At 38.6% G+C, this 27,679-nt stretch overlaps 2 protein-coding genes across 2 annotated transcripts in view; both read left to right on the top strand.

Annotated features, from left to right (window-relative positions):
- Positions 1-311: 311 nt before the first annotated feature.
- On the top strand, positions 312-23,018 carry LOC128318724 (cAMP-specific 3',5'-cyclic phosphodiesterase 4D). The gene is made up of 3 exons (XM_053236491.1): positions 312-1,229; positions 9,598-9,691; positions 21,458-23,018. Exons 2-3 carry the CDS (start codon positions 9,650-9,652, stop codon positions 21,731-21,733), a joined length of 318 nt encoding a protein of 105 aa, XP_053092466.1. The 5' UTR covers positions 312-1,229; positions 9,598-9,649; the 3' UTR covers positions 21,734-23,018.
- Positions 23,019-25,305: 2,287 nt separating this feature from the next.
- The window catches only part of pde4d (phosphodiesterase 4D, cAMP-specific), a 139,111-nt gene continuing 136,737 nt past the window's right edge, over positions 25,306-27,679 (top strand). Inside the window, exon 1 of the mRNA XM_053236478.1 lies at positions 25,306-26,823. Coding sequence (XP_053092453.1) covers positions 26,495-26,823 — 329 coding nt within the window. The 5' untranslated portion in view covers positions 25,306-26,494. The remainder of the gene's footprint in view (positions 26,824-27,679) is intronic.

The following is a 27,679-nucleotide window of genomic DNA, read 5'->3' as shown; positions in this document are numbered from 1 at the left end:
ACAGCTTTTATATTTAAATTGCATGATAGTGTAGAGTCTAGAGTTTAAAACATACTGTTCAGTTGTACTCTCCTGTGTTATATTTGCATCACATGCTGTCATGTAATTTTATGGTGCTACTGTATTGTATGTTGCACCATGGTACTGAAGAAATACATTTCGTTCCAATGTGTACATGATATACTGAGAAATGACAATAAAATCCACTTGACTAAAAGCTTTTGACCCTTCACATATGAGATTCCTGTTTCTTATTAAACTGAATAATGACTAAGATGAAAATGACTAACTTGACATGACATACAGTAAAACAGATTTTTTTTGTGTATGTATGTTTGTGTATGCTTCCATCTTATTTCTGATTAGGTTCATCTTATCTAATAACAGAACTCTTGGATGAGTTTAATGATTCCTTTCATTCCTTCAGGCAAGCAAAGCTAGATAAAATATTTAACTGAGACTGTAAAAAAACGAACTTTTCCTAAATGTATTATTTAGTAGTACAACAATCTCAAGTTCAACAAATTACCCAGAGCAAATATTTCAGCCCTGAGGCTCTCATTAGTGTTTGGGCTGTTTGACGCCACTGTCAGTGAGGCTTATGAGGCAGACTGTGGGAAAGAGAACACTGAGATATAATCAGTGATCTCTAAGGTTAACCGAGTGATGTAAAATAACCTGAAGCTTGCTGTCACAGGCATTGGATTTGAGGATTAAGTTACAAAAGCAAATATTCAGCTCTTTGAACAGAGCTGTTTAAACAGAGCCCTCACACTGCATGAGAGCACAGAGATAGACTCCTCGAATAGGACAATGACGTAAAATTTCCCCCTGTGCAGAAATGATGAATGATGTGTTCATCAACTACTCATCCCACTAATCATCAGCGGAGCTTGTGAGTCGTGGCTGGGGCTCGGTCTGTGCTGGTGTCCTGCTGTGATGCTGCGGTAGCCTTTGCTCTGGCTCCAGCCTCAGCCTGAGGAACTCTGGGGGAGGGGGAGGGGCTTGGAGAGCAGTGGAGCGGCGTGATTGGTCGAGACACTGGGAACTCTGTTGTTGTTCCATCCTTAAACCACAGAGCAGTGAATCTCCCTAGCACAGGAAGCATTGGGGGACACTTTCCCTGCCTCTTCAGGGTGGACTGTATCGCAGTGACAACACAGCTGAATCCCTAAGGGAGGGGGCTGAACTCTTCTGTCACATTCTGCCTTCCATTCTGAGGAAAAACGGTAAGTTCTTTAATCATCTTGTCTTCTTTTGTCCTGACATCAGTGCAGAGGATGGGACAGTGGACAGAAGTCGATATTTTTAGGATGACTTTATATGTGAAGTGTCCTGTTTCTGTATTTGTGTATGCAATACGGTGTATCAGTATGTGTGTAGAGGTGTGTGTGTGGGGGTGGATGTGTAAATCTGTCGGATGTTAATAGTCCTGAACAGCATGAGGCAGGTGCAAGGTGACTTTTAGGAGCCCAACCTCCTCGGAAAACTTGCGACTGCATTGCAAAAAAACAAAAAAACCAAAACAAGTGACACTTTCTTGTTTAGCACGTTCTTTTTCGTACTATAAATAGATAACTCCTGTACAGGCTGCAGCAGCACTGAGATGCGAAGCCCTACTCTATCACACAGTAGAAGAAAAGCATTGGGGTTTACTTGTGGCTGGTTTTTTTGGGAGGGTACATTCTATTCATAGTGATGGAGAATGGCTGTGGGAAATGCACATATCTTATTTGATAATGTTCTCTCATGTAAATGAAGCTACGTGTAAAACGTCCTGAAGCCTGACGTACTGGAAAGCACTCACACTAAATGTGGGACTGCATGTTTACTTTAATGCATACTTGTATTTATGATCAGATTAAGTTGACTGAAGTGCTATTGTTGCGCTTATGGTTTGTGGGCGGTGAACAGAATTTGTGTACAAACATGCCATTTTATGGTTTACAGTGCATGGCTTGGAAAATGTAATTTAAAATCACAGCTATTGCATTCAGCAGTTGCTATTTAACTCATGCACTCGTGAGGCAAAGGCTATAAATGTCTTTAAAAGCTCATAGATATAGTTAATGTTTGAGTAATTTAAATGCCCAAGAAAGACTTACTCTGTTTTCAGAAAAGTTTTGATTAGTCTGTACGTTCCTTTCTGATTTACAGTGATTCTGGAGAACTTGAATGTTTCAGAAGGACATGTGATCAGGCTGTATTTATAGTGTCATTTTAGCCATCTAAAGATGTCATTCATGACAGCAGAACTTCTGCATTTCAGTCCATAACATTTGTTTCATTGCTTGAGTGCAACATTCCTGATCTGGCACAGTGCTTAAACCTACTAACAACATGCTAAAGACTCAACAAATGTACACTCAAACCTAAAGGTAAGATCTGTTATTCTCAGTCACTATAACCTGCTTTCACGCAATGTGTAAATTAACCTTTGAAATTTTTGTTGGTAGTGAAGTGGGGGCTCTAGTTTGGGTTTAAGTGCCCACCTTTCACCATGCTTTCAGCCATCTATTGTTCTTCAGAACAGAGAAACTCTTGTGTCATGTTAACCTCTGAGATGCAAATGACGCTTTGTGGTTTGCTTAAATGACGGCTAACTATTGAGGAAGGGACACAGTCGCCTTTGTTTCCATTGCTTATAGCAACAGATCCATAAAGTCCTTGCTCCATCTGTTTCCCTTCATTTTCCTCAGTCTCAGCTGACACTGTGCACAGTTAATCAAACACAATCAAAATGGAGAAGTGAGCCAGAGAGCTGACAGATATGTCTAGCAGTCCCTGGGTAATGTGTTAATGTTCCTCAGGCAAGGGCAAAGATGAGGAATTGTTGAACTTTTGCAGTCACTGTGATGCAATCCACTTTGTCACACAGTGATGATAAGGTGTGAGGTTTTTAGGACCAATGCGAACATTAGTTAATCCTTTTTTGACTCCATATCTGCCGTTAAAGCACAGGTCCAATATGGAACTGCTGAAACAATACCACAAACATCCCACGGGTTTTGCTCAGACTCCATTTCATGTGTTATCCTGTTTGCACATTTGCCCTGTTGTTGGAGGATTACAAGTTCAAATCCCATCCATGACCAGAGGACCATAAGAGCATAACAGATCTTGCTCATTGGTTGGTCAGGATGGTCTTGTTACTCTCACTCTCTGTTGTTTACTGTGATGCTAGCAGTCTATAAGCATGCACTTGTTCCCAAAAATGCTCTACCAGATGCTCTACTTTACTGTACATTCAGCTGCTCTGTGGCATTACATGAACAGAAGGTTATGAAGAAATGATGGTGGACAGCTTCACATCACAGAAGATGCATATATTAGCTTTCTTTCGCCCCAGTAGGTGGAAATTGACTAAATTGGGCAATGACTAAAACTGGTTTAAAAAATAGTCCATTGTTTTTGGGGTTTTTAAGGTAACCAATAGTTAAAGTCATTGTAATTGATGTTGGCCATCTTTGGAATAGATTTGGCCACTGAAAGAGTCCACCCTTGACATTCACACCCTCCATCCAACATTCCCTCCCCAAAGATAAACACACTCTCGTTTCAGTAATGTCATGATCTAGCTTCAGAATCTAGAACGGAACAGTTGTAGTTACATATGTGTACTTGTACACACCAATTTAAAATAGCTATATTGATTTGAATTTGTAGAATTAGCTAGGTGTGAAGCTGCATGGCTGGACTCAAGGTCTGCACCACAATGGCTTTAAATGTTCATAAACAGTTGATTACAGCAGCTTTAAATCCAAAGTATTATCTTAGGTCAATCCTAAAGCTAGCATGTTAAAGAGAATTGAGGTTAGTGCATCTCTTCACTTGCTCTGAGATCACTATTATATATTTAACAGTAACTGCTGTAAATCCTGATTGGACATTGAAAAAGAAAGGAGAGTTATGCAGAATAAATTCCTTTGCAGAATAGGACACTTTTTTTAATAAACAGGGCATCGTAGACACTTACCATCATGATGACTTGCAGCATTTCCTGCCTTTGTGGTTGTTTAACGAACCATGGTCATAAAAGTTGCATCACTTATCTTTTGCTGAATTATGCTGAAAGACAGAAAGGCGGTTGTGCAACTGAAACTGAATGGGATCTAAAAATCATACACCACTAAACCCAGCTAAAGAACATGAAAGATGTTAGTTAGCGTACTGATCAGTATCACACATGTCTGTTATTACAGAAGGGTGGGAGCTCTTTTCTGGTCTCTTGGCCTGGGGCGGGGTGTGGGTCAACATCCACAGAGACAGCCAAAGTATTTACTGCAATCCTGAGCACAGCACCCACACTCCAGTCTGAAATTAAACTGACTTTAGCTCTATATTACCATGCAAACAATCTTAAAAGCAGTGGCAGTCAAATGTATAATCCTGAGGCCTGAGGCCTGGGTGTGGGCATCACTCTTCCTATCTGCTCTTTTGTTTGATGATTGTATATGGCCATTTTCTCTCTCTCTTTTGCATGCATTTGACTAAAGCACATGCATGTTCATTCCTGATCTAGCATTAATAGACATAAAAGGATTTGTAGCTCATTGTTAAAGTTGATCTTTGTCCTAATACTCATAAATGCAACATATTTTATGAGCAAAATACAAAAAGTGAAACACATTCTACTCACAGTATAAAGATCCAGGATTTTTTCCAGGACTGACTCCAAAACAGACAGACTGGAGGCCTTTTGCAAACTCTCTCATGACACATAATGACTTAGCCAGAGTGGACAAGCACACAGCACAGCTGGTAACATGTCAGGGGATACATATTACACCACACGAGAATCTGTAGGTTCTACTTTATCTAGTCAATTGTTTATCAGTGTGTTTGTTTGTAAAACTTGAGTTTTATGTGGAATATCAACAATGTTGAATGCTCGATTCTGATTGGTCAGAAGGTGTTGATTAATTTTCTATAACAGTAGCTCTGACAATATCTTGCCAGGTTTATATTAATGTGCTCATTCTACAACATTCTTTCTATGGTAACAGCTCATACTCGGACGCTGTATCATGGATGCTCTAAATAAACTGGTTAAAACCATTGTTTGATATTTCAAACATTTCTGTAAGGAGATATTTCTTCTTTTTTGAAAGGAGTTTCCACTGTCGGTGTTTTATAAAGCTGTAACTTTCAGTTTCCAGACATGGGAACGTATTCAGGACAGAGGTTTTTTCCACTTTTTGCAGTTTCTCTGTAACTTAAATGCAGCTTGTCTTACTAGCTTCAAGAGAGAGAAGCTGTGAGGAAACAACTGTTTATAGTTGTATTAGCGCAAGTGATAATAAGAACTTGTTTCATTAAACATTAGTCATGACTATAAAATGTACAATGTTCCATTCTTTAATTAATAAAGTTTGTAATCTTTGGCAAACTGCTGTGGTAGTATAAGAGGAAAAAAAACACTTGGGGGCATACTGTTATTGAAAAATAATCAACTTCTGGGTGGTAACAGTAACTCTGCTTCATATCAGGCCACATCACACCATGCTGTCATTGATTATTTTCAGATAAATGCACACCCTTTTTTATTCCTTACTTAATGAAGCAAACTATAAAAAATAATGGGTAGTGGTGGCTCAATGGTTTAGGCTCTGGATTACTGATCAGAAGGTCAGGGGATTCAAGCCTCTTCACCTTCAAGTTGCCACTTTTGGGACCTTGAGCAAGGCCCTTAACCCTATCTGCTCCAGGGGCACCGTATCATGGCTGGCTCTGTGACCCCAACTTTCTAACAAGCTGGGATATGGGAAGAAAAGAATTTCACTGTGCTCTAATGTATATGTGACAAATAAAGGCTTCTTCTAAATAAGCAAGTAAATAAACAAATGCCTGGTCTATACATTCCTGAAGTTATTTTGGTTTCATTTATAAACTACATGGTTCATAACATGGTGAGTTTCCCATGGAAAACTTTCCGTCAACAGTTATTAACTTTTTCTATGTTTAGCCTGTGATCCTTATGGTCAATTTTACAAGGAAATGGTTCATCTCTGGTTAAAAAAAAAAGAGCAGGAGTGTTGTTTCCTATGTAACATAATGAGTGAATGTTGAGTCATGGCTCAAGTCTGTTTGTTCCTTTTTTCACTGTCTTCACAAGACATGGTATGAGAAGTATCTCTGAAATACTTTCTGATTAGTGTGAAATGAGTCTTTACCCAAGTGACTAAGGCCTTCAAATTAAATCCTATACTAAGGCTTTCACAAGCTCAAACTAGGGAATAGTGGATTAACTACAGTATTACATAAAAATATGAATTGAATACAGTACACGTATTTAATATAAAAGTAAACTATAGATCTTATAATAAATATCCATACAGAAATGTAAACCGAACAATACACAAATAAATTAACTTTTCACTTCTACTTAGTTCCGTTATATATAGACATATTAATAACAGAGATCTCCGTCAGATGAAAATGTCCTGTTGGGTGGTCAAATGATTTTGTTTTGTCCTTTAAATCCAGCTAAAAGAGTAGATGGACATTCCCTGACTCACCACATGAAGGAGCCAGAAACCTTCTGAATTTACTAGTGCTGCTCATGAAAACCTGGAAAAACAGCCGGTCCATTTCAGCTCGTTCCCCATTTATACTGCGAGAAAAACACACTAAGGCAAGAGTGTGCCTGAAGCCAAAACAATGTCACACACAGCATGCAATAATAATGTGACAAATGCTAATCTAAAACATGGAGGAGAGTGCAAGTGTACCTGAAATAGGGTGATCTCAAAATTACTGAGGTACAAGGACAAAGGAGTATTTATTAAAAAGCAGAAAAATTACTAAATAAGAACAACAGGGTTTCAAAAGTCCAAAATGATACTATTAGGAAAAAAGAAACGATATTCAAGATTCAGGTGCAGAAGATTTTACACAAATGTGTAATTGCACACACACACACACTGTCATTCTTTGGCATTACTCTCTGGTAAACTCTCATATGGAAATCTGTAGTATTTAATAATTTAAATTATGTTACAGACCACAAGCAAAACATTAAGTCAAAGTGTGATGTGTGCCTTGAAAAAAAAGTGACAAAATTTCTAAAGGACAAATATCCTAGTTGAAAAATATTATTTCACTGTTTTGATCTGATACTAAAAGTAATTACTTCAAGATAACATTGATCCTCCCAACAATCACTAATAAGTTCCACTAACACAGGATGTGGTAGAGGTTTGTGTTTTTCCCCTTCGAACACACCACATTCAGCCCTGCTGAAGGCTGAAGGCACTGGTAATTGGCTGATTAGGTGCTTTTGGCAGTGTTATGGCCCTCCAGGAAGTAGAGTCTGACACCCTGCCCTAATCAAATTAAATATTTGCACTGTTGCCGCAGTGTTATATGTCATGGTGGTATTCTGGCTCAAAAGAGCAATTTATAGTTGAGAGTTTATAATGAATGCGTTTGAAGATAATAGCCATTGCTCTGTGTAGTTCTTACTTTCACTGTCAAAAGGCTGAAACGTTGTTCATGACATGTAATAGAAAATCCATGAAAAGCCATGATGTAAACAAATAACATTTCAAATTAGTAATACTATGTACTGTATATACCCAGTGACTGAGATGTTAAGAAGGCTTGTTTGTTAATTCTAGCTCACAAGTTGTTACCTTGTGTGTGATGTACTTGATGTCCCACTCTTCACCTTGGCTTCTGTGTAACTGAAGGTGTTAATCAAGTGTAGAGTACACAAGTACTCCAAGCCCAATCAGAAAAATTAAGATGTTTCTCTTTAAATAAATAAATAAATAAATAAAGGGGGGGGGTCAATACTAATTAGTTGTTTTCAAAATCATTTCTTTGTAGACTAGATATCAAATTGTTGAGTCCTAATCACAAACAATTTTAGTTTTGCTGCAACTAATCAAATCTCAAATGACATCTGTGGGTTTGATTCAGTGTAAGCAATGTAGTGTGTGTGTGTGTGTGTGTGTGTGTGTGCGTGTGTTATCTCAAGTGCAAGTGGAGTACAGAGATAACCATTAAAACAGTTGTGACGTATGTATGTATGTATGTATGTATGGCTCATAAGCAACTGGTCTATGATTGAAAATTCCACTTCTTTACTCTTTCGACATCTGTTTATGTATATTACAATGTTTAGCCCATCGTACGTTTTGTGCCTTTGGGCCTAGTGATTTGGGCCAAGTGATTTGGGCCAAGTTTCGTGTGGTTTATTTAAAAAGGCGCAAGAGCTAATCATAGATAATTACATTTGCGTTCATGAATATGGCAGATGAATACATCATGACATGCTGTACACATTTCATATTTCAGCAGGGTTGTTCATACCCCATTTGCCCATTGATTAGTTTCAACTGGAAGTGATCTGAAATAAATCACACCAACAAGAAACAGCGTATGGGGAACTGGATAGCTTGTAACTTTTTTGTCAGCCAAATAGAGTTTCTGTTTCATTTCCAAGATATGGAATATGCCAGGCTCTCTCATGAGATAATGTGCTCACAGCTTCTATCTTCAGTCAATACTCTTGTGTTTCCTTGACAGCTTGATATTTTTAGATTTTGTCACTAAGAAAGTAAGCAAAAAAGAACTTAAAAGAAGTTTTGAAAGACATTGTTGGTGGCTACAACCAAACAAGCTCAGGAAAGCTTTAATTCCCTTGATGGGCATGGTGCTGGACACTTCTAAAACAAAAATGGAGCACCCAACAGGGAAGAAGCCTTTGATATGATGTCTTCTACAACTAGGACACGATCAGGGCTTTCCACAGAAGCTCACGCAGGGAATCCAAATCTCTGGCCCTCAGCAGACTTGACATCAAGGTCTTTTATTGTTTTTCTCATTTTAACTTCAATCCATCCCTGTTTTAAAGTTTGTGGTATTCTATATGTCTTGTTTTCCTTTTTCCTGTATATTTACTTTGTGAAAACTTTTAGGCAAGGGAAGCAGAGAACAAAAATATAGATGACACACTGTCTCCAAGCCCAAATAATACCTTCAAAAGCCAAACATACAGAGTCTGGCCAATTCTATCTCAAGTGAGTTCAATCAAACATGTTCAGCCAGTAATCTGGTTTCCTACTGTAACAGGGAAAGCCACTTGTCATAGACAGGAAATAGCATTAAAACTCACTGATTAGAGTTTCCTGAATGGCATTCACCATTGACAGTGATTTGGGCAAGATTAGCACAGCTTTTAGTGAGATATTTGAGTATGTTCATACTTTGAAGCACTTATTACGAGTACTTGCTGAATTTGGCAGTAGAACACGTCCAATGTACATGGACCATGGTGTATGATAATGATATTATAAAGTTTTATATGGATGCCTTGGTATCACAGGGATCATCCTGAGGTATTCATTTCCATTGGCAGGGATTTTAGAGGATTTTCAGGACTAAATCAACACATTTTGCATGCTCAAATCCTTCATTTTTTTCTGTCCCATCTAATACTCACCTTTTTTTCCAAGAGCATAGCACAAACACTTGAGAACATCAAATTCAAGTCATGCTGCTGCCATTGTCTGCTTTGTACACAAACATTATTCACATTTTTTAAATATTTCAGTGGGGGTCTGATTCCTTCTTTTATCTGATCTCTTGCAGAAAGCTTTTCTCCCAGCGTCAGGGCCGCTCTATTTGAGCCGAGGGCCCCACGATGCAGGAAAATACCTGTAGCGGAGAAAGCCAGATGGAAAGCGTGAGTGCACTGATGCATTTTGCACTATTACAACCATACACATGCTATAATATAATGTATTATGCAGAGCAACTTGGGTTTATCTCATCTACCATGACTAATGAGTTAAATGACCAACAAATTAAGTGCCTTTCCCGTGAAGATAAGAGAGAAAATAGAACCCATTACAGCTGAAGAATGTATTTTTTTCCGGGATCTAAACTGTAGATCAAAGGACTGAGCTTGATTGTTCGGCAGACCAGTTAGATTTGACCTTGGGAAACTTTGCACAGATGGTCCAAGTTCATTACCATTCGCCTGTCCTTTGCAGCATTTCCTATTGTTTCTCTTTATAATAGGGCAACTCAAGAATGATCACAGGAGGTCAAAAGCTATTCAGGATAGTTAACAACATCCCATTTCCGGAGAGAAAAAGAGGATAAGTGAATAGGTCAGTTGAATTACGTATATCTCAGAAATAATAAAATTTTGCTTCTGTATTTGGCCAGATGTTCAGGACCATAGGAGTCTGATTTGAGGGTCTAGCTCAAGGGCATAAGATCATCACTTAGAGAGATGTTAGATGCTATGTTCCTGCACAAGTCCGGTACAAACTCCAGCATCTGTTTCCCATAGTCCCCGCCCCAGATCCATCTCATACTATTAACACATTCATCGGCCCTGTGAGCCACCTTCAGAGCATAACTCATAGTAACTTAAGTCATGTGCAAATTTATAATCTTGTCTAAGTTTCAATTTCTGTTCAAACTATTCCAGCGTGTTTTACAGTAAATTCCGACTCTGTTACAGCTCTTCTTGCCATACTCAAGGCAGCAAAGAAAACTATCCTTTTGGCTTGGCTTAACCATTCTTATTATCTATTTAAGACCTGGATTTCTGACGATCTGTACATAGCCATAAAAGAGAGCTCCTGTGTCAGATTATATTGAGTGACCCTTAATACTGTTTGGTCAATTATTGTGTACATCTTTTACTAATTGTAATGTAATATGACACTTATGACACTACCTACTTTTCAGTGGCGTGTCAATATGAATTGATTTCCGTACATTTTAATGTAGAAGTGTGACATAATGAAAATACAAACAAAATAACACCGCATGTAAAAAGGACCTTAATTTTGAAGTGATTAAATCAAAATGACAAACACAGATGCATAAGGTTGATTGTCATCCAGCAGCATGTATCAGCTAGCAATGGTGATTCTAAACCATTTGAACAGGGGGTGGGGGTGCTTCCAGCCTGGGATCAGTCATACTGTACACTATACACCATTTCTCAATTCATATTCTCCAAATATTAAGCCCACTGCACTGAACAATGTTACACAAATGCGATATTTTAAATAACATTACATGACTGTATAACTCTCCTGAAGAACTGAAGAATACCGCAGTGTTCTTTCCCTTGTCGGTTGCAAAGTCACCATAGAAGCTATAGCTATTAGCAAGAAGCCAATTATGGAAATAAGTTGACAGAGGCTGTATTGTAAGTGAAACAGGATCAAAAGTTATGGCAGCATGAATGTCAAGAGGAACAGTGGTAACAAGTCAGAACTCACTGACAGGGATAGATTTACGTATGAGCACCACTATGACGCAGTCTCAAAAAAAATGTATGTTGTCTATGCATAGCTCAGTGTAAGGTGCACATAACCTGGATCCCTAAGCAGTGGAACAAAGTAATGCAGTCTAATGAATCAACTTTCACCATATTTCCAACTATATTTGGAGAAAGCAAAATCACAAAGTTTGCCAGGGACCTATAATGGTTTAAGCATCTCATTACGTCCAATAATTGCTTCTCATGATCAACAAATATGAGGCAATTCTATGTGATTTTGTTGAGCGCAGAATGTGTATTAAATATCCACTCACTCATCTCTCAAACACGTGGAAGATTTTCTTCTTGAAGAATGGTCCAACTTCTGAATACATAATCCATTCAGGTCTTGCATGACAACATCTCAAGAAGGTTTAAAGCAGTTCTGAAGGTAACAGGTGGTCCTGCTTCTTATTCCCTCCTTGATATTAATATATTCTTCCAGTTTTTTTGTATTTTGTCTTGCTTTGTATATTCATGGAGTCAGACATAATGATAGATAAAAACTCTTATTTGATATTGATTTTCATTTCTATCTTAAGAAGAAGAAACAGCATCCCACTTTTAGTTTTTAATGCATAGATCATCAAAATTGAATAATTATGCAAAATGAGTTTAAATATACATTAATTTCTCATTATACTCCACCTTCGTTTCATATAGCAAATTAAATGTGTCAAGGTTGACAGTGCCAATATCAAGCATGTTCCACTTTATTTATATTTAATAGTCTGCAACAGCTGCAGCTGAATTAATTAAAATGTTTGCATCCTCAACACATCTGTGAAAACACTATTAATTATATCTAACGTTTGCTTATTTACTCGTATTGACTGATATGCTTGCACATTCCACACAGGTAGTAATTAGGCTGTTTGTGAAAAACAGAAAGCTTATGGGAGGTTAATATTTTTCCCATGAGCCGTTCCCAGATGTTGTTCTTGGCCCTGTGTAATCCTTCAGTTCAGACAGGTTATATGTTTGTTGCTCTTGAAGAGACATTGCCTCCTGTTTAGGTGTCAGATTTTGCAGGTTTGACTCATTTTGCAGTAGACTTTGTTGTTTGAATAAAAAAGAGAACTATGGAATAACAGCACTGGGTATTAGGTGACAATTTTCAGTAGTGCCTTTCAGAAACAAAGCACTGTCTCTATGGCATCAGTCTCCTGCTTTTATGAACAACAGTAATGCAGACCTGCGAACTCTGAAGAGGAATAACGCGTAGTCCCGCTAAAGGGGGAAGGGAGATGGGTAAAAACGTACCATTTCAATATAGTGCTTTCACAGATCACTTCTCTAAGGTAAAAACTGGAGTTTTACAGCAACCATCAGACACTAGTGGGGAAAAAAAGCTGCCGCTCATCTGGTTTAGTCAAAAAATGTCGACATTAGAAAGGTCTACATGCACACCTTCTTATTCGTAGTTGTATGTAACATTTTTTCCTAGATTAGGAAGACAGAAAGTGTGCATGTAAGCTTTTCAAAAACAGAAGAGTGGCAGCTTTCCCCTCTAGTGCCTGGTGGTTACCATAAAACCCTGTATATACACACACTCCAGTTTCTACTGCAACATGCTTGACGGCTTGCACTGACCAGTTGAGGAAAGCAAACAGCATTTTTAATCACTTTAATTACTAATTATCATTAGTGGTAGATTTGTCACTTCATTCCTATAGCCATATATATTCCTATAGCCATATATTTTTGGTCAAATTGTTCAGCCTGTTTTCTCTTTTGACCAAAAAAGCACAGTTTTTGACCATTTTCAGCAGAAGATTTTCTGTTACATCCAGTGGTGTAGCTAGGGGGATGGGATTTCAGATTTGGAAATATTCTCAGTCTCAGACCCCAGTTATTTTATATATATATTGTATAAAACTAGACTCTGTTCATAGCGATATCGAGATCACAGCCTGTGATGTTCATATTTCAATTGGCTCATGAGCTGTTTTTATTGGGAAGAAAAAAGAAGATTCCTTTGCAGTATTTTTGAATGACAACTCATAGCCATGTACTCCTACACTAAATGCATAAAGGATAGAAGTTTGGTAAAGTAGTAATGCAGTTGATTCAAATGCAAGAGATGAGTGCTTGTAACACTGCATATAGCAATGACTATCATTGTTGTACTTGGCAAATGCCTTGACTTGTTTGTTTTCATGGGAGGAACATGTTGCTGCTTAAGGTCAGGCCAGGTGACAGAATATATTTTCAACTTTTTTGCTCAGCGGTGGCATACTGTTTGGCTCCCATTATTACCTAATCAAAGTCAAACAGTCATTAATTATGAATGAGATGACAACTTTTATGTGATGAGTCGAAAAACACCTCAGGTGAATAAGCTCAAAAGAAACACATGCATTCACGACGGAAATATTTTGAAAGGCAGACTCATCTGAGAAAGCTCACTTGAGTGCTTTGAACAGAACCTTAGGTAATTCAGTTCTAAGGTAACATAAAATACCTTATCTAATACAAATCCAATGATTTAAGAAACAGCTAATGGCAACCCTAAATCATGTTTTCAGTGTCAGCATGATAAACTACCTCTTGGATGATTGGTTGAAGCATGTTGAGGAAGCTCAGTGAGCACTTCCACATGCCGTGGGCCTGTTCGGAGAAAATAGATCTTGGTGATCAATACAGGCATGTGTCCACAGGGCTGAAAGGCTTATAATCTGCGGAGCTCGGTGTCAACAGAAAGCAGAATTGACAATCATGACAGGAATGAAGAGGGATTTCAGAAAACCCACATATGTCATACTAGTGGTCCTGCCTCACACTTAAGAAGTAATATGTGTAACACAGAAGCTTCTGGCTGGTTGTGCCTGGTATCAGGAAGAGAGTGAGGGATAAAATGTGAGTGAGAGAAGAGGAAAAAGATGGGTGGGGGGGGGATAAATTAAGATGGAAATTCTGTATTAATACTATTCCCTCATGTGCTGCTGTTTGTGACTTAAAATATTTAGATGATTAGCCATGCACAGCTGTTACTGATCTGCCAAAGAATGATTGACACAACAAATTAAAAAAAGAAAAAACAAACAAATATAAAAACACTTATGTTTCTGCAATGATGCAACAAAATCTCTTCCCAGGATATGAGCTCCCCTGATCATCACTGTCTGATCTGTGGCTTATGCAGGTCTGCTAGCCACCTTCTTTTATTCAGCCATAAAGAGGAAATGTTTATGATTCTTGGAAGATATGAATATGGCTTGGAAGATGTGCACTATTAATGCATACCTACAGACGGGTTGCAAATTACAGCTGAATAAATGAGTGGAGAAACATAACAGGTGCAGATGTTTTCAGACAGGTGTACTGCATAATATATAATCAAGCAGTGAACATCCTACCATGGACTATGTATAAAAATGCAGAGCAGGTCCAGTTATCATCGATTTTGGATCAGGATGGCAAAAGGAAAAAATAGATCTGAGAGATAATCCCCTGTCCACAAGGCATAAGGGCTCACTGAATGGTTTCATCATATGCTAGGGCCTTGACACTCAGCAGATCTCCACCCTGTTGAATACCCATGGGAGAGTTTAGAGTGGTGTGTTAGACAGCACCATCACCAATACACCAGTTGAGAGGTAATCTTTTTGAAGAAGGGTCCCTCTAGGACAGTTCCTGAGACTTGTAGAATCTATGCCAATGTACATTGAAGCTGTACTGGTGACACATGATGGCTCAACATGTTTTTTTTTTCCATTTGTGTATATTGATTTCAGTCAGCAATCCGTGTAACTACCAAGTATTTTGAATGGGCAAATGCTTAAATGTATTGTTGGGCAGTACATAAAGGCACTACATAATCTTGGTTAAATAACTATTAAATATAAGCCTATAAAACACCTTTCATATTTTTCATTTCATTTGAGTGCTTGTTAATGAGGAACAAAGAGTGAGCCTCTGACCAAGCTAAATTAGCTATATATACTTCAACCACATGTGTGTGTCAAGTGGTTGCTTTCATTGGGTACTTTTCTTAATTTTCTAACCCTTTGGGTTGATTAATATTTTCTAACCCTTCTATAACCCCTTCAGATTAGTACTTGGTAGAACCACCTTTTGCTGTAATAACAGCTTTAAGTCTGTTGCGGTAAGTTCCCACCAGCTTTGCACTCCTTTTGTGAGTGATTTTGGACCATTTTTCCTGGCAGACTTGTTCCAGGTTCTTCTGGTTGGTTGGCTGTTGTTTATTGATTTATTGATTTATTGATCTTAACCACTCCTGCATTGCTTTAGCCTTGTGTTTGGGACCACTATCCTGCTGAAAGGTGACCTGTATTTTGCTCTATCCATTCTGTCTTCAATCTTGACAAGAAGACCAGGTTCTAAGGAGAAAAGCATCCCCAGAGCAAAATGCTGACACCACCAGATTTCACTGTAGGGATGGTGTTAATTGAGGTATGTCCTGCATTTTGTTTGTGCCACACATAGCACTCTGCAACTTGCCACTTGCCACTTTGCAACTTGCCCAAATACAGTGTCTTGAACTTGGTTTTATCACACCAAAAAAAACCCCACATCTTACAAAAGACATGGATACAACCATGAGAGTGATCTATGCTTTTGTATGGCTCTTCTTGAGTTCTTCTTGGTTGTCTGGTGCACCTTCACTCCACTCTCAGCCACTGTATTATGTAACTTCTTCAGAGTAACTGTTGGTCTCACTGTGGCTTCCCTCATCAGTCTCTGTCTTGTTTTTGAGGAAGGGCCTTTTCTCTGTAGTGCTTGGTTGGTGTGATGCAGCTTAAACTTCCTCACTGTTGATGCAACAGTGTTACAAAATTCTATTACCTCATGCTTAACTTCCTTAGAATACTCCTTATTCTTCATTTTCACTCCATTCCTTCAGTACAAGCGAGGTGGAAGTCAAAGCTGGACGCTGGGAGGGTTGAATACTTATGCAAGCAACATTTTTCAGTTTTTGATTTTCTTTGAAATACTTGCTGACTCATAATTGATTTTGACTTTGAAAATTCACTGTAAGAGAACATGAGTTCAATAAAAATACTGACAGGGAGAATATAGGGGGGTCAATACTTTTGTAAGCCACTTAATGTGGACTGGAGTTATTTTGCACCTGAAAGCTGAAATTCCCTCCTTAAAATTTGAAGAAGAAGAAAAAAGAATACATGAATCAGAGAGAACAGAGGAAATGGTTAATGCATAACTCCATTATTTAAAAAAAGGTGCTGTATAAAGAACTCAAACAGCCATATTTGACTTGAACACTCTCAACCCATGAGAAAACTACATTAGTAGATGTTTTAAAGATTTTAGTTGAAATTACCTGCTTTGTAATGATAAATCATGCCAGTCTTGTTGATAATTATAAAACATTCATCCAGACTGTTCGTAGCTCCACCTCTATAGCGTATCACTGATTCAACTCTGCGAAAGACATAGATGATGTGTCATGGCATTCATGGCATCTAGACCTCCTCATAACAGTTTCTTCCACAACTGTTAGAGTTTAGATTGCTACTGCTCCTAGAAAGGTAATAGATTATGAATGATTTATTACAATAAATGTGCCATACTTATGCAACAATAATTGTTTGAACAAATAGGATGGGAAGAGTGTCTGTCTATTTTCATACAGTGGAATCTTATATGACAGCTCTGGCTAGCCTGAGAGACTTGTCTGCAACAGATGTTTTCCCTTGGCCACAAGTTTGTACAACAACCAAAAGCACAAATATGGGGTAAGAGCAGAGTGAAATTTTTTGTGAGGTTGAATTCATGCTGCTGTGAATGTTGTTGTTCCTCTTTTGGCTGTTCCTGTTAGGAGTCACCACAGCGGATCGTTGGTCCGCGTATTTGATTTGGCAAAGTTTTTACACTGAATGCCTTTCCTGGCTGGGAATCGAACCTGGGCTGAGGTAGTGAGAGTGCCAAGGCCCAGCCACTAACCCTTCTGGGACTCCGTGCTGCTATGAATACTAATGAATTATAAATCAGTACAAGAATATTTTGATAGTGTTCATGGTAATGTTAATAGTGCTATAGCTATAGATACCGCTGTTAGACTGCTAATAAGTATAAAGATGTAGCTATGTATACTATTTCCCTATCAACATTTAGTCTGAAGGGAACTTATGACTGTAACTACATAGACTGTGTCAATATTATTATTATTACTATTATTATTATTATTATTATTATATAAATGAACTAACAATTATTCAAAACAAATTCCAAGCAACAAAAGAGGGAAAACACAGAACTAATTAAGGGGGACTAATCAAGGGAAACACAAGACAGGTGTGCACAGGAAATCAGTGAAACAACCAAGGAAGACATTCGAACTATGAGGGAGGTTGACTTGTGGTGAGCTGGAGAGGAATTGTCCATTGTGGACTTGACCGTATGACAATGAGGAAGCTACAAACCCAAACAACTGACTCAAATGATTCCTTGAACCAATCATGTAGTGCGTGTGATCCGAATATGTCTTCAGTTCCCCACTCACAACCGTAGTTCCAATTTAATGTAGAAGAAAAGCTTATAACCATATTTTATGCCGTCCTGTCAAATCCAACCTCTCATTACATGTGTACAGGGACATTGTGAAGAAAAATAAAGCTTGGAAGGAAGTAGCAGAGATCATTGTTGATACTAATGAGTGTAAGCAGTTAGTGCAGTTAACTTGGTTTCTGCCAACGAAGCCTAGCACGCAACATGTAAAAATTAATTACATTTAAACAAAAGTGATGTATATAAAATGTATAGTGACCTGTTTCACTGAACAGTACACACACAAGTGACAACAGTAGCATTCTCTACACACTACCAAGTGTCAAACTGATCATCGTTCCCTCTCGCCCACCTCATTAGCATGTCACACACTGTGCCCCGCCTTCACACACACTTACAGCCCTCCCCCTAAAGTGCATTTTTCAATTCTGCAGAGAGAGCACTGACTAACAAAAATCAATTGCTCTTTATGCCAGAGCACTCTTGAGCTGTCAATTCTGATTCGTGATTCTAATTCAAATGGTCGGATTATACTAATGCACTCATTCTAACAAGTTATCGTTTCTATAGTAACAACTCTTTCACAGAGACTTGTATGGTGGATCTGGATAATCTAAGGCTAACAATAAACGGATTAAAAATATGCTGTTATTTAACAATGTTAAATAGGTTTTCTGTAAAGAGATGTTGATTTAACATTTATGGAAGGAGTCTCCATTCAGCTTCGGGGTTGTAACAACCCTCCAGCTGTGGTGTGTTGTGGTGTGTGTGGTGTGATATATGTACTAAAGTCTCAGAAGTACTTGGCTATCAAATATATTATATATGCATTATATATGCAAGCTTTCTTGCAAACTGTGAATATAATTTCTTTGTGCCAAACTTGTCTAATACAACTAGTAATGGTAATAAAACTATTAACAATAAGGAACAAAAAAATATGATTTCTTTAATATACCTTTGAAACTGAAGTCCGTTTTTATTTATAGGCAACTCCATGTCAAATGTCAAATAATGTGTATATTTCACTGTATTTCACTTCTCTTGTCGAATTAAAGAGAAAATTGCATTGTTCATCAAAAAATATGAGGAGTGAACCACACAAAAACAACATTTTTCAGCCAGCCATATTACACTGTTTCAAAAAAGGGATCAACAGACCTCTGTTTTTTCACTTAATGTTATGACTAGCCATTTTCTAGAATGAAAAGGGAATGACAGAAATATGTGTACCCTTACTTTGTATGGAGCCTCACATTTGCAAGTCACGGCATTCCACAACTGAGATCACATCCATAAAGTTTTATAGGAAAGGTTGCATAATATCACAAATACAGGGTGAATGTCAGAAAATACACACTATATGGCCAAAAGTATGTGGACACCTGACTATCACACATGGGTCTTTGACACATACAGCTGTTGCCACAGACTGGAGAACACACAGTTGTCTTGTTTGCTGTAGCTTTAAGTTTTTCCTTCAGTGGAATTAAGGGGCCCAAACCTGTTCCAGGATGACAATGTGGATGTGCGCAAGATTTGCCAAGTTTGGAGTGGAGTAACTTAAGTGGCCTGCACAGACCCCTGACCTCAACCCCACTGAACACCTTTGGGATGAACTGGAACACTGACTGCACCCCAGGCCTCCTCACACGGCATCAGTGCCTGACCTCAGTGATGCTCTTGTGGCTGAATGGGCAACAGTTCCCATAACCATATACCAACATCTAGTGGAAAGCCTTCCCAGAAGAGTGGAAGCTGTTATAGCCGCAAAGAGGGGACCAACTTTGGAATGCGATTTTCAACAAGCACAAATGAGCATGATGGTCAGGTGTCCATAAACTTTTGGCCATATAGTGTATTTGAAACATGTAAATCAATACATGTGTTTTTTAAGATTTGTCTGCATTCTCCTCAAGAGTTTATGTGTGTCACTAGTGTAGACTGAAGTGGATGCAATTGCAGTTTAATGTTTTATTAAAGGAGCTGGCAGACCATTCCAAAGCGTGACTCTAAGTCATGAACAGTAAACAAGCAGAGGTCAGGTGATCAGCACACAACATTGTGATAATCCAAAATACACAAAACCAGGAGGTAGAGTGAGATCAAGCATCAGAAGATAGCAACACAGAACAAACAGCTCAGTAAAGTCAGGTAGATAAACAGTGAGTGTTACTTCGCCCGAACAAAGGAACACGAGGGTTTAAATACACAAACTAGTTAAAGGGCAAACTGACAACAGGTGAGAGTCATTAAGACCTTACCTCCCTTGACAAGAAAAGGGAGGAGACGAGACATGAGCCAAAACAAAACACACGTGGCAACGTAAACAAACACATGACAACACGGAAGTATGAGAGCATATGCAAACTGATTCACTGATCCTAAGCTTGTCTCCTCTGTGAGACATTTTGTTAACGAGTGCAAATGTCACATCCATAATGCTGGAATTGTCCATATCATTGTGCTGAATTATTTTCACCGCACCAACTTGATAAAAATTTCTTAGATTATATTTAAAGGCATAAAATGCATGCAGTTGATTTCCATACAGTAAATATATAAATAAATACTGAATTTCCTGCACTGGTGGATGTCTGTGTAAAGCTTCCAACACTGCAAGCTGTTTAGCTAGCTAGTTACCTTGGGCTTCAGGTAGAGTGTCTGTCAGCCAGCTTTGTGTTTGGATAACTGGCTTAAATTTATCTATAAAAATATAGATATATAGTCAAATAATTTCCTTGTTTATATAGAATAATTAATGTTACTATTATTTCAGAAAAGTTGACAGAGCTTTACAGACTAAAATGAATAACATAGTAACTAATTAATTTATTACCACAGTCGGCTTCAGTTTATTTCTGATGAGTAGGGTCGGAGTTTCATACCAAAAAAAGTCGATTCTCAGAATCAAGTGATTAGGAATCACGAGTTGAGAATAAACAGCTCTACTAACGTGGTGCATTGATGGACGAGTCTCTTACAGAAATTAAGAGCTGTTTTGGTGTTTGGTAATGTTTGAAATCTTTGGAAATGGGTCTGCAGGAAATGGTAACGACAGTTTCCGGGCCAAATTTGTCAGAGTGAAAATACTTTTGAAAATGTAAAGAAGTAAAAGTAAAAAAAATGTATATGCCAGAATAGTAGAAATCCCAAGACCTACTTAAGTAATGCAAAGAAGTATTTCTAATTCATTACTTGAGTTTTAAACAGTGGTAAAGACTGTAGTTTCTATACTTATTTAATCTAACACATTTTTGTTGAAAATTTATTGGTCATAAAGAAGGACTAGCAGTTTGTGAATTATTCCCACTGATAAAGACAGTATAATTAAATGAGAAAGATGTATTTGCTACATGTTAAAGAGTGAAAGCTCTTAATATGTTTTTTAGGATATAAAAAGATAGCATGGTTTTATTTTAAGATTTGTGAAAAAAGGATGTGTATTTAGAACCTAAAATAAACCACTAGTATCTTTTCATGGGCTCCTTTAAGTCAAACCAAAATCAACATTTCTGGTCTGTCAGTGCTTAGAATGAGAATGAAACCTGGTCATGACTTTCAAACAAATATCTACACAAACAAAAGTCTCTAGAAACCAAAAACAAAATCTCAACAGTAAAGAACCTTGAAGAACATCTCCCAGTCTGACTCTTACTCTTTCTTGCTTAGGTGTCGGACTCCTCCTTGTCTCCTGACGGATGTCCGCTCACCTGCTTAGAGCCCTTCACAGTGCGAAGGCTCTCGTGTCGCAGTGTGCAGCTGCCGCCGCTGGCCTTCCGCCAGGCTGAGCAGTACTACTGCGAGAGAAGGCCAGAGACAGAGACAGCACAGCCGCGACCCACCAGCCTCCCCCTGAGAGCTCCACCGCTCATCGCCATCACCTCTGCAGAGAACAGCAGGTATGCAGCCGAATCTTTATTTACCAACCCTTTGTTCAGGATATAGTTTCTGACAGGTATCTTTTACCTATTTGAGGAACTAAAGCAACATCTGAGATGTTTGTTTCAGTTTAAGGAACCATATTAATGCAGAAATGTACTCCACTGGTTAAAGCTGATAAATTTACTGTGTGCTTGCATTGGATTCTCCTACCTTGTAGGTTTCTTTGCCATCCTATACATTTCATTCCAAACAATGGTGTATATAAAATAATTGTCAGTGCCGATTTAGTTACGAAAAATGAGAAAACGTGTGCATTATAACAATGTTGGGTGAATAGTGTGGAGTTTTTTTTTTTTTTTTTTTTACAGTAACTAATTTGAGTTATGCAAATAATTTCATGCTAACCTGGCGTCTGTTACCATTCGTCTATTGTGGGCTACATTTGCATTTGTTTGAGCTAGCATGCTTTTATTTAACCTTCATCTACTTTGCTGTAGTGTAGTACCTTTGAGGATGTTCTCTAGGACACCTTAATCTGACATCTTACCATGGATGAACCGTTGCTTAGCTCTTCTAGAGATAATTGCAGAGTTTAGCTTGAATTTTTATTGTACTTTTAGTGGTGTTACACCTTGTAATTAAAAGTGATTAAAACTTTAAACTACAGTTAAAACATTAAGACCACCGTGATGGTCAAACAGCAGCAATGGTACTGTTGAGTTGATATAGATTGTTTCTATCTAATCTATCTAATATAGTGTCCATGTTACAATTTTAATATGTATGCTTTTTTATGTATTTTTTTATATTTATATATGAGTGTAATGGAGCAACAGGATTGATGTTAATATAAGTTTACTGTAAAACTAAAAACCAGGTTAAACAATGCCTTAAATTCAGTCCTGATTATTTTTAAACAAGTGAATATTTTCTGCAACTGTGGAATTAGAGATAAACTGTGGTTTAGTTCAGGTTAAGTCATATCCTTCGTTGGTGGAACCCAGTTTATGTAAAGTTAGTGTGTGACGTTATAGGTGAAAACAGCTTAAACTCTAAACTAAAAACAGATTCATGTTTGAAAGCTTCGAGAGGTAAGTTTATTATTCTAAATTAGTCACCAAGCACACACTTTGTCTCTTCATGAGAAAAATTGGAATGTTTGAACTGTTTCTTTTTCGAATGAATGTTTCTTTGTCTGGTTGCTGCAAACATCAGCTTTGAACTTGTGCTTGCATTTGGATTTGCCGTGTAAAATTAATCTCAGAAATGAGCAATGCTAAGCTCAGAACCATGATTACACCATTACACCATTAATAATGAGTTCTGTATTTGTAATTTGGGTCATGATGTGAATACCGTAGCAGCTCTGCAAAGCTGAGTTTCAGTAGTCCATGGCGTTAGCTCAATCGAAAGTGTCCGCTGTCAAATAAGATGTGAAGGTTAGAAGGAAGAGGCATTCCTGTCAAAACAACAATTTGTTATTGTTGGTGTCCGTGTCAGATAAATGAGATAAGTGACATGCGCTCCATCAAGAGACTGAGGGCTGTCAATCAGATGCTAAGCTATGTGCAACAGCAGTTTGCCTCTTTGGCATATGGTCTGAAATACACCAGAGAGATTTGCTTTTCCATCTGCTTACAACAGAGCACTTTAGCACATGCTATGCAGTGTTTTAACCTGGGAGAATTCAGTACAAACGTTTTATAGTAGGGGATATACTGAATGCTAAGCCTCCCAAAAACAGAACTACACACCTTTGGCAAAGGAGAAATATTCATTTATTAAAGAAAACCTAAACCCTGGAACACATTAAATATGTTTATATTTAAAGTATCTGTGATATGTTTAACAATTCTGGTGCTAATTTGTCAGTTAGTACTGCATTTCTGCCATTTCTGTGAGACATCATCTGCTGTGCTGGTGTCCTCTTGGCTAGTTAGCGATCTATGAGATGATGCGTGTTATGGCGTTGATGGTGGTATTAGCATGAAAGTTGAAACTATGGATGCTGACCTGTTTGAGCAAAGTGCACACACGAGGAGTGAGAGAGCTGGGCAGACTGGAGTACTAAAGCGCTGCTTCATCGCTCTCTTTATGTAAAGATGATGCAAAGGCTAAAACCCACTGGCACCACTATCAGCAGGCAGTCGAACAGCATTGTGGGTAATGTAGCAAACTTAACCAAAGTGAAAATAGACCAATATCAGTGAAAGTTTAAAAGAAAAATATTCTACTCATTACAAGTCAATTTCACTACAAAATAAATATCACAGGTATGATTATAAAGATTAATATGCAAGTCATTCATGGTTTCTTTTAAAATGTTGGCCGAAATAATGTATCTCTAATACATGTTATGTGCACTCTCATTAAATGCAAATTTATTACTTCATTAGGGGGAATAATGCACCTTTACCGAGGATTGGTCTTCTATATGTGAGCGTACCCATTTCCAACATACCCTCAAGGCAGGACTGCAATAAGCTTTTATTTGATCATTTAAATTGACCCTGAATAAATGATGGATTTTCTATATGTGGATAATTGCTGTGACTGACCTAAAACACCACACTAGGCAATCTGGTTACTTTGTCCTTTAAAGTTAATAATGGATAGTACATTAGTATGCAAATCATAAATGAGCTTATATTTAAATTTGCTTAAATTTAAATTTTTTTAAATATAAGATTCAAGATTTATTGACCGTTAATTGTCCATGAAAACTTGCCTTTGCACCCCACCAACCTACTTTGGTCATGACTTTAATCTCCAAATTTGATACATACTTCTTTTTTTTTATTCAATACATGAGAATATGATCTCTGTGAACTTTCATAAAGGTAAATAAAATCCATAAAAGAGGGTTAGGAGCAGGGGTTTTAATATAGAAATATAATATAAATGTTGAGCTTGCTCAACTTTATTGCAAGCATATATTGGATTGGTTTCAGATGTTGGAAAGTCAGTCTCACAGTTGTTAGGTTTCATGCTATGCTTGAACAGAGGAAGTAAAAGATAACGATGTCTGACTGAAAATCTGATATGGAGAAAGGAAGACCAATGAACAGATTTATCATCAAATGCAATTTCATGGTCAGGGTGACAAAATTTTGTGCTTCAGCACTTTCTGTCAGATTACGGTTTGGATTTTACACCTACAAGAAGGCATCAGCACCTGTCACCTGCATTGAAGGGGAACTCTAACTTGATGGATTGCACCAATAAATGAACTGACATGGCAACCTAGGTTAGTTACAAATAATTTGTACACTGACAATAATTTATGGCTGCACCCTAATGATCTTAAATTTAGCTTTACCCAGTAACCATAGCAGCAGTGACAATAGTTTATGGCTACACTTCATTTATTCATTTATCTTCTGTAGATGGGTAGTGCTGCAGGTAGCGGCGCTACCTCACTGCTTCAGGGTTCCCGGTTCAATCCTGAGCTTGCCTGTGTGGACTCATACCTCCCAACAACATCCTGGTAGGTGGATTGGCTATAATAAATTGCTCCCAAGTAGGTATTAACTTGTGAATGGTGCGTCCCATCCAGGGCTGTAATCCTGCCTCAGGCCCATTGTTCCCAGGATAAACTCTGGCTCCACCGTGACCCTGAACATGAATGAAGAAATTAATCTTATATAACTGCCTTATCCTGATCAGCGTCATGGTGGATCCAGTGGATCTCAGGAACACTGGTCACACACATTCACACCAAGTAGCTCATCCACTTGCATGTTTTTGGGGAGGTGTAAGGAAACCCATGCACACATGGGGAGAACATGCGATGTTCCACACAGACAGCTGAACTGAGGATTGTACCATGGATTCTGGAGCTGTGAGGCAGCGACGCTACCCCATCGTGCCATCCTGTCTGCACTTAAAATCATCCATGTACCTCTGTACCACTGCTTGCACTCTATCTATCATACTACATAATCAGCACTATTCCTAACAAGTGCACCAGTCTGAAACTTGTGCAGTACCTTCCCCACATACAGTATGTGCAACTGTCTTCTCATGTTGCTGTGTTGTATGTTATCTGTTAACTGGAGGAGCATGTTACTATAACACAGGAATTGAATTGTTTTTGTATACTCTGTATCCTGAAGACATTTAACAATAAAGCTGATCTTAAAATTACCTAATAACCAACTAAACCAGACTGAACTCTGTACCTCCCTCACTGGCATGTGGAAGGAATTTTTTTGCTTTGCTGAGTGTGCCACACCAGTCCCTTGAGACAATAGCATGAATGGTGTGTGGAATGGAAGCTCACCTAGTGGGCGGAACCTCGGCTTTTTTTTCCTGGGAATTGAGCTGCCAGCGGGCGGAGATTTATTAAGGTGGGCGTGGCCAGTGGTACGCCTGGGAAGGTTTATAGGCAAGCGCGCGCGCCTATTCACTAGTACAAGCTCTAAACGCTGGGTGATTATATGGACTTCAAAAACCTTAAAAAAAAAAAAAAAAAGGAGAGAGAGAGAGAGAGACAGTATTTCAGTAGGCAGTAGGATTAAAATATTAAAATATGAATTTGAAGCGAACGAATAGACATTTGTCTAGGCGCCTGAGGAGAAAATTAAACGCGGTGAAGAATAGCCTAGTGTTATTTTTAAGCAGCCATGTTTTACTGTAAAGTGGCTTAGTTTAGATTTTTGCCCATATATGGACATTCGGAGTCTAACTTTGTGGAACTGACAGCTGTAAGTTACTTTAGGAATACTCGGATAAGTTGTCTCTCTCTGTTTGTGCGTGTGTTGTTGTTTTTCCTTCTTTTTTTCTTCTTTTTTTGGATATATATCTATATATAAGAGCGTGAGTATGGATGCCGGTGGCGGGGTAACGGCTCCGTGCCTCGCTCCCAGCAGCGGGGAAAATATTCAAGCTCCCAAACATCTGTGGAGACAACAGGACCAAGTGGCTCTTCAGCCTCAATCTCAGGCTCAGGTTCACGTTCAGGTTCAGCTCCAGTCTCAGCAGTGCCACGGAGCGCGGAAGAGCCACCGGGTGAGACAGCGCGGCTTCTCGGATAACGAAAAATACCTCAGCCCGAGGACGATGGAGCGCACGTACGCTGTGGACACCGGCGGTCGCCCCGGTCTCAAGAAATCCAGGATGTCATGGCCATCGTCCTTTCAAGGACTCAGACGGTGAGACGCGGACTTCCGCTCCTTTTCTTCTTCTTCTTCTTCATCCTCATGTCGCTTCTTCTCTCTGACACGCGTTAAGACTGAGGAATAAAGAGCATTAAATTAGAACTGAACGAGACGCGAACTTTCTACAGCCACATTTGCAAAAAACAAACAAAAACAATCAAGAAAGCGCTCTTCGCGAGCCGCTTTTAGTCACGTGACCTTCCTTAATTGCTAGCCTACGGGTTTCATTTCTCATGTCGCCTACATTACACATCTTGCAGTTACCTTTGCTTTGCTGCTAGATATGTGCACTATTGCAAGATACTTATGGCTTTAGTTTAGTACCACAGTACCTCAATCCAGCATAGTTTACTCCCAAACCCTGGTCCAGCACTTGTGATTGTTTTTCCTGCTCCCAACACACCTGCTTCAGCTATTTAAAAGTGCTTCCTGAGTGAAAGTGGGTGTGTTAGAGCAGGAAAACACTATAATGTGCAGGACAGAGGGTACTCTGGGACCAGGGCTGGGAATCTGTGCATTATAATGTGCAGGACAGAGGGTACTCTGGGACCAGGGCTGGGAATCTGTGCATTATAATGTGCAGGACAGAGGGTACTCTAGGACCAGGGTTGGGAATCTGTGTATTTTAATGTGCAGGACAGAGGGTACTCTGGGACCAGGGATGGGAATCTGTGCATTATAATGTGCAGGACAGAGGGTACTCTGGGACCAGGGTTGGGAATCTGTGTATTATAATGTGCAGGACAGAGAGTACTTTAGGACCAGGGTTGGGAATCTGTGTATTATAATGTGCAGGACAGAGGGTACTCTAGGACCAGGGCTGGGATCCTGTGCATTATAATGTGCAGGA

This window comes from Pangasianodon hypophthalmus, chromosome 8 (genome assembly GCF_027358585.1).
Source record: "Pangasianodon hypophthalmus isolate fPanHyp1 chromosome 8, fPanHyp1.pri, whole genome shotgun sequence".
In the NCBI taxonomy this organism is placed as follows: Eukaryota; Metazoa; Chordata; class Actinopteri; order Siluriformes; family Pangasiidae; genus Pangasianodon; species Pangasianodon hypophthalmus.
The sequence above is the reverse complement of the archived record's forward strand: the minus strand, read 5'-3'. Positions and strand labels throughout refer to the sequence as shown.

What these genes read in the sequence shown, in the direction of transcription:
- LOC128318724 (XM_053236491.1), top strand. Translation starts at nt 9,650, where the DNA reads ATGCAGGAAAATACCTGTAGCGGAGAAAGCCAGATGGAAAGC. An exon ending in GAGAAAGCCAGATGGAAAGC is followed by an intron (nt 9,692 to 21,457) that starts GTGAGTGCACTG and finishes TTTCTTGCTTAG; the next exon opens with GTGTCGGACTCCTCCTTGTC.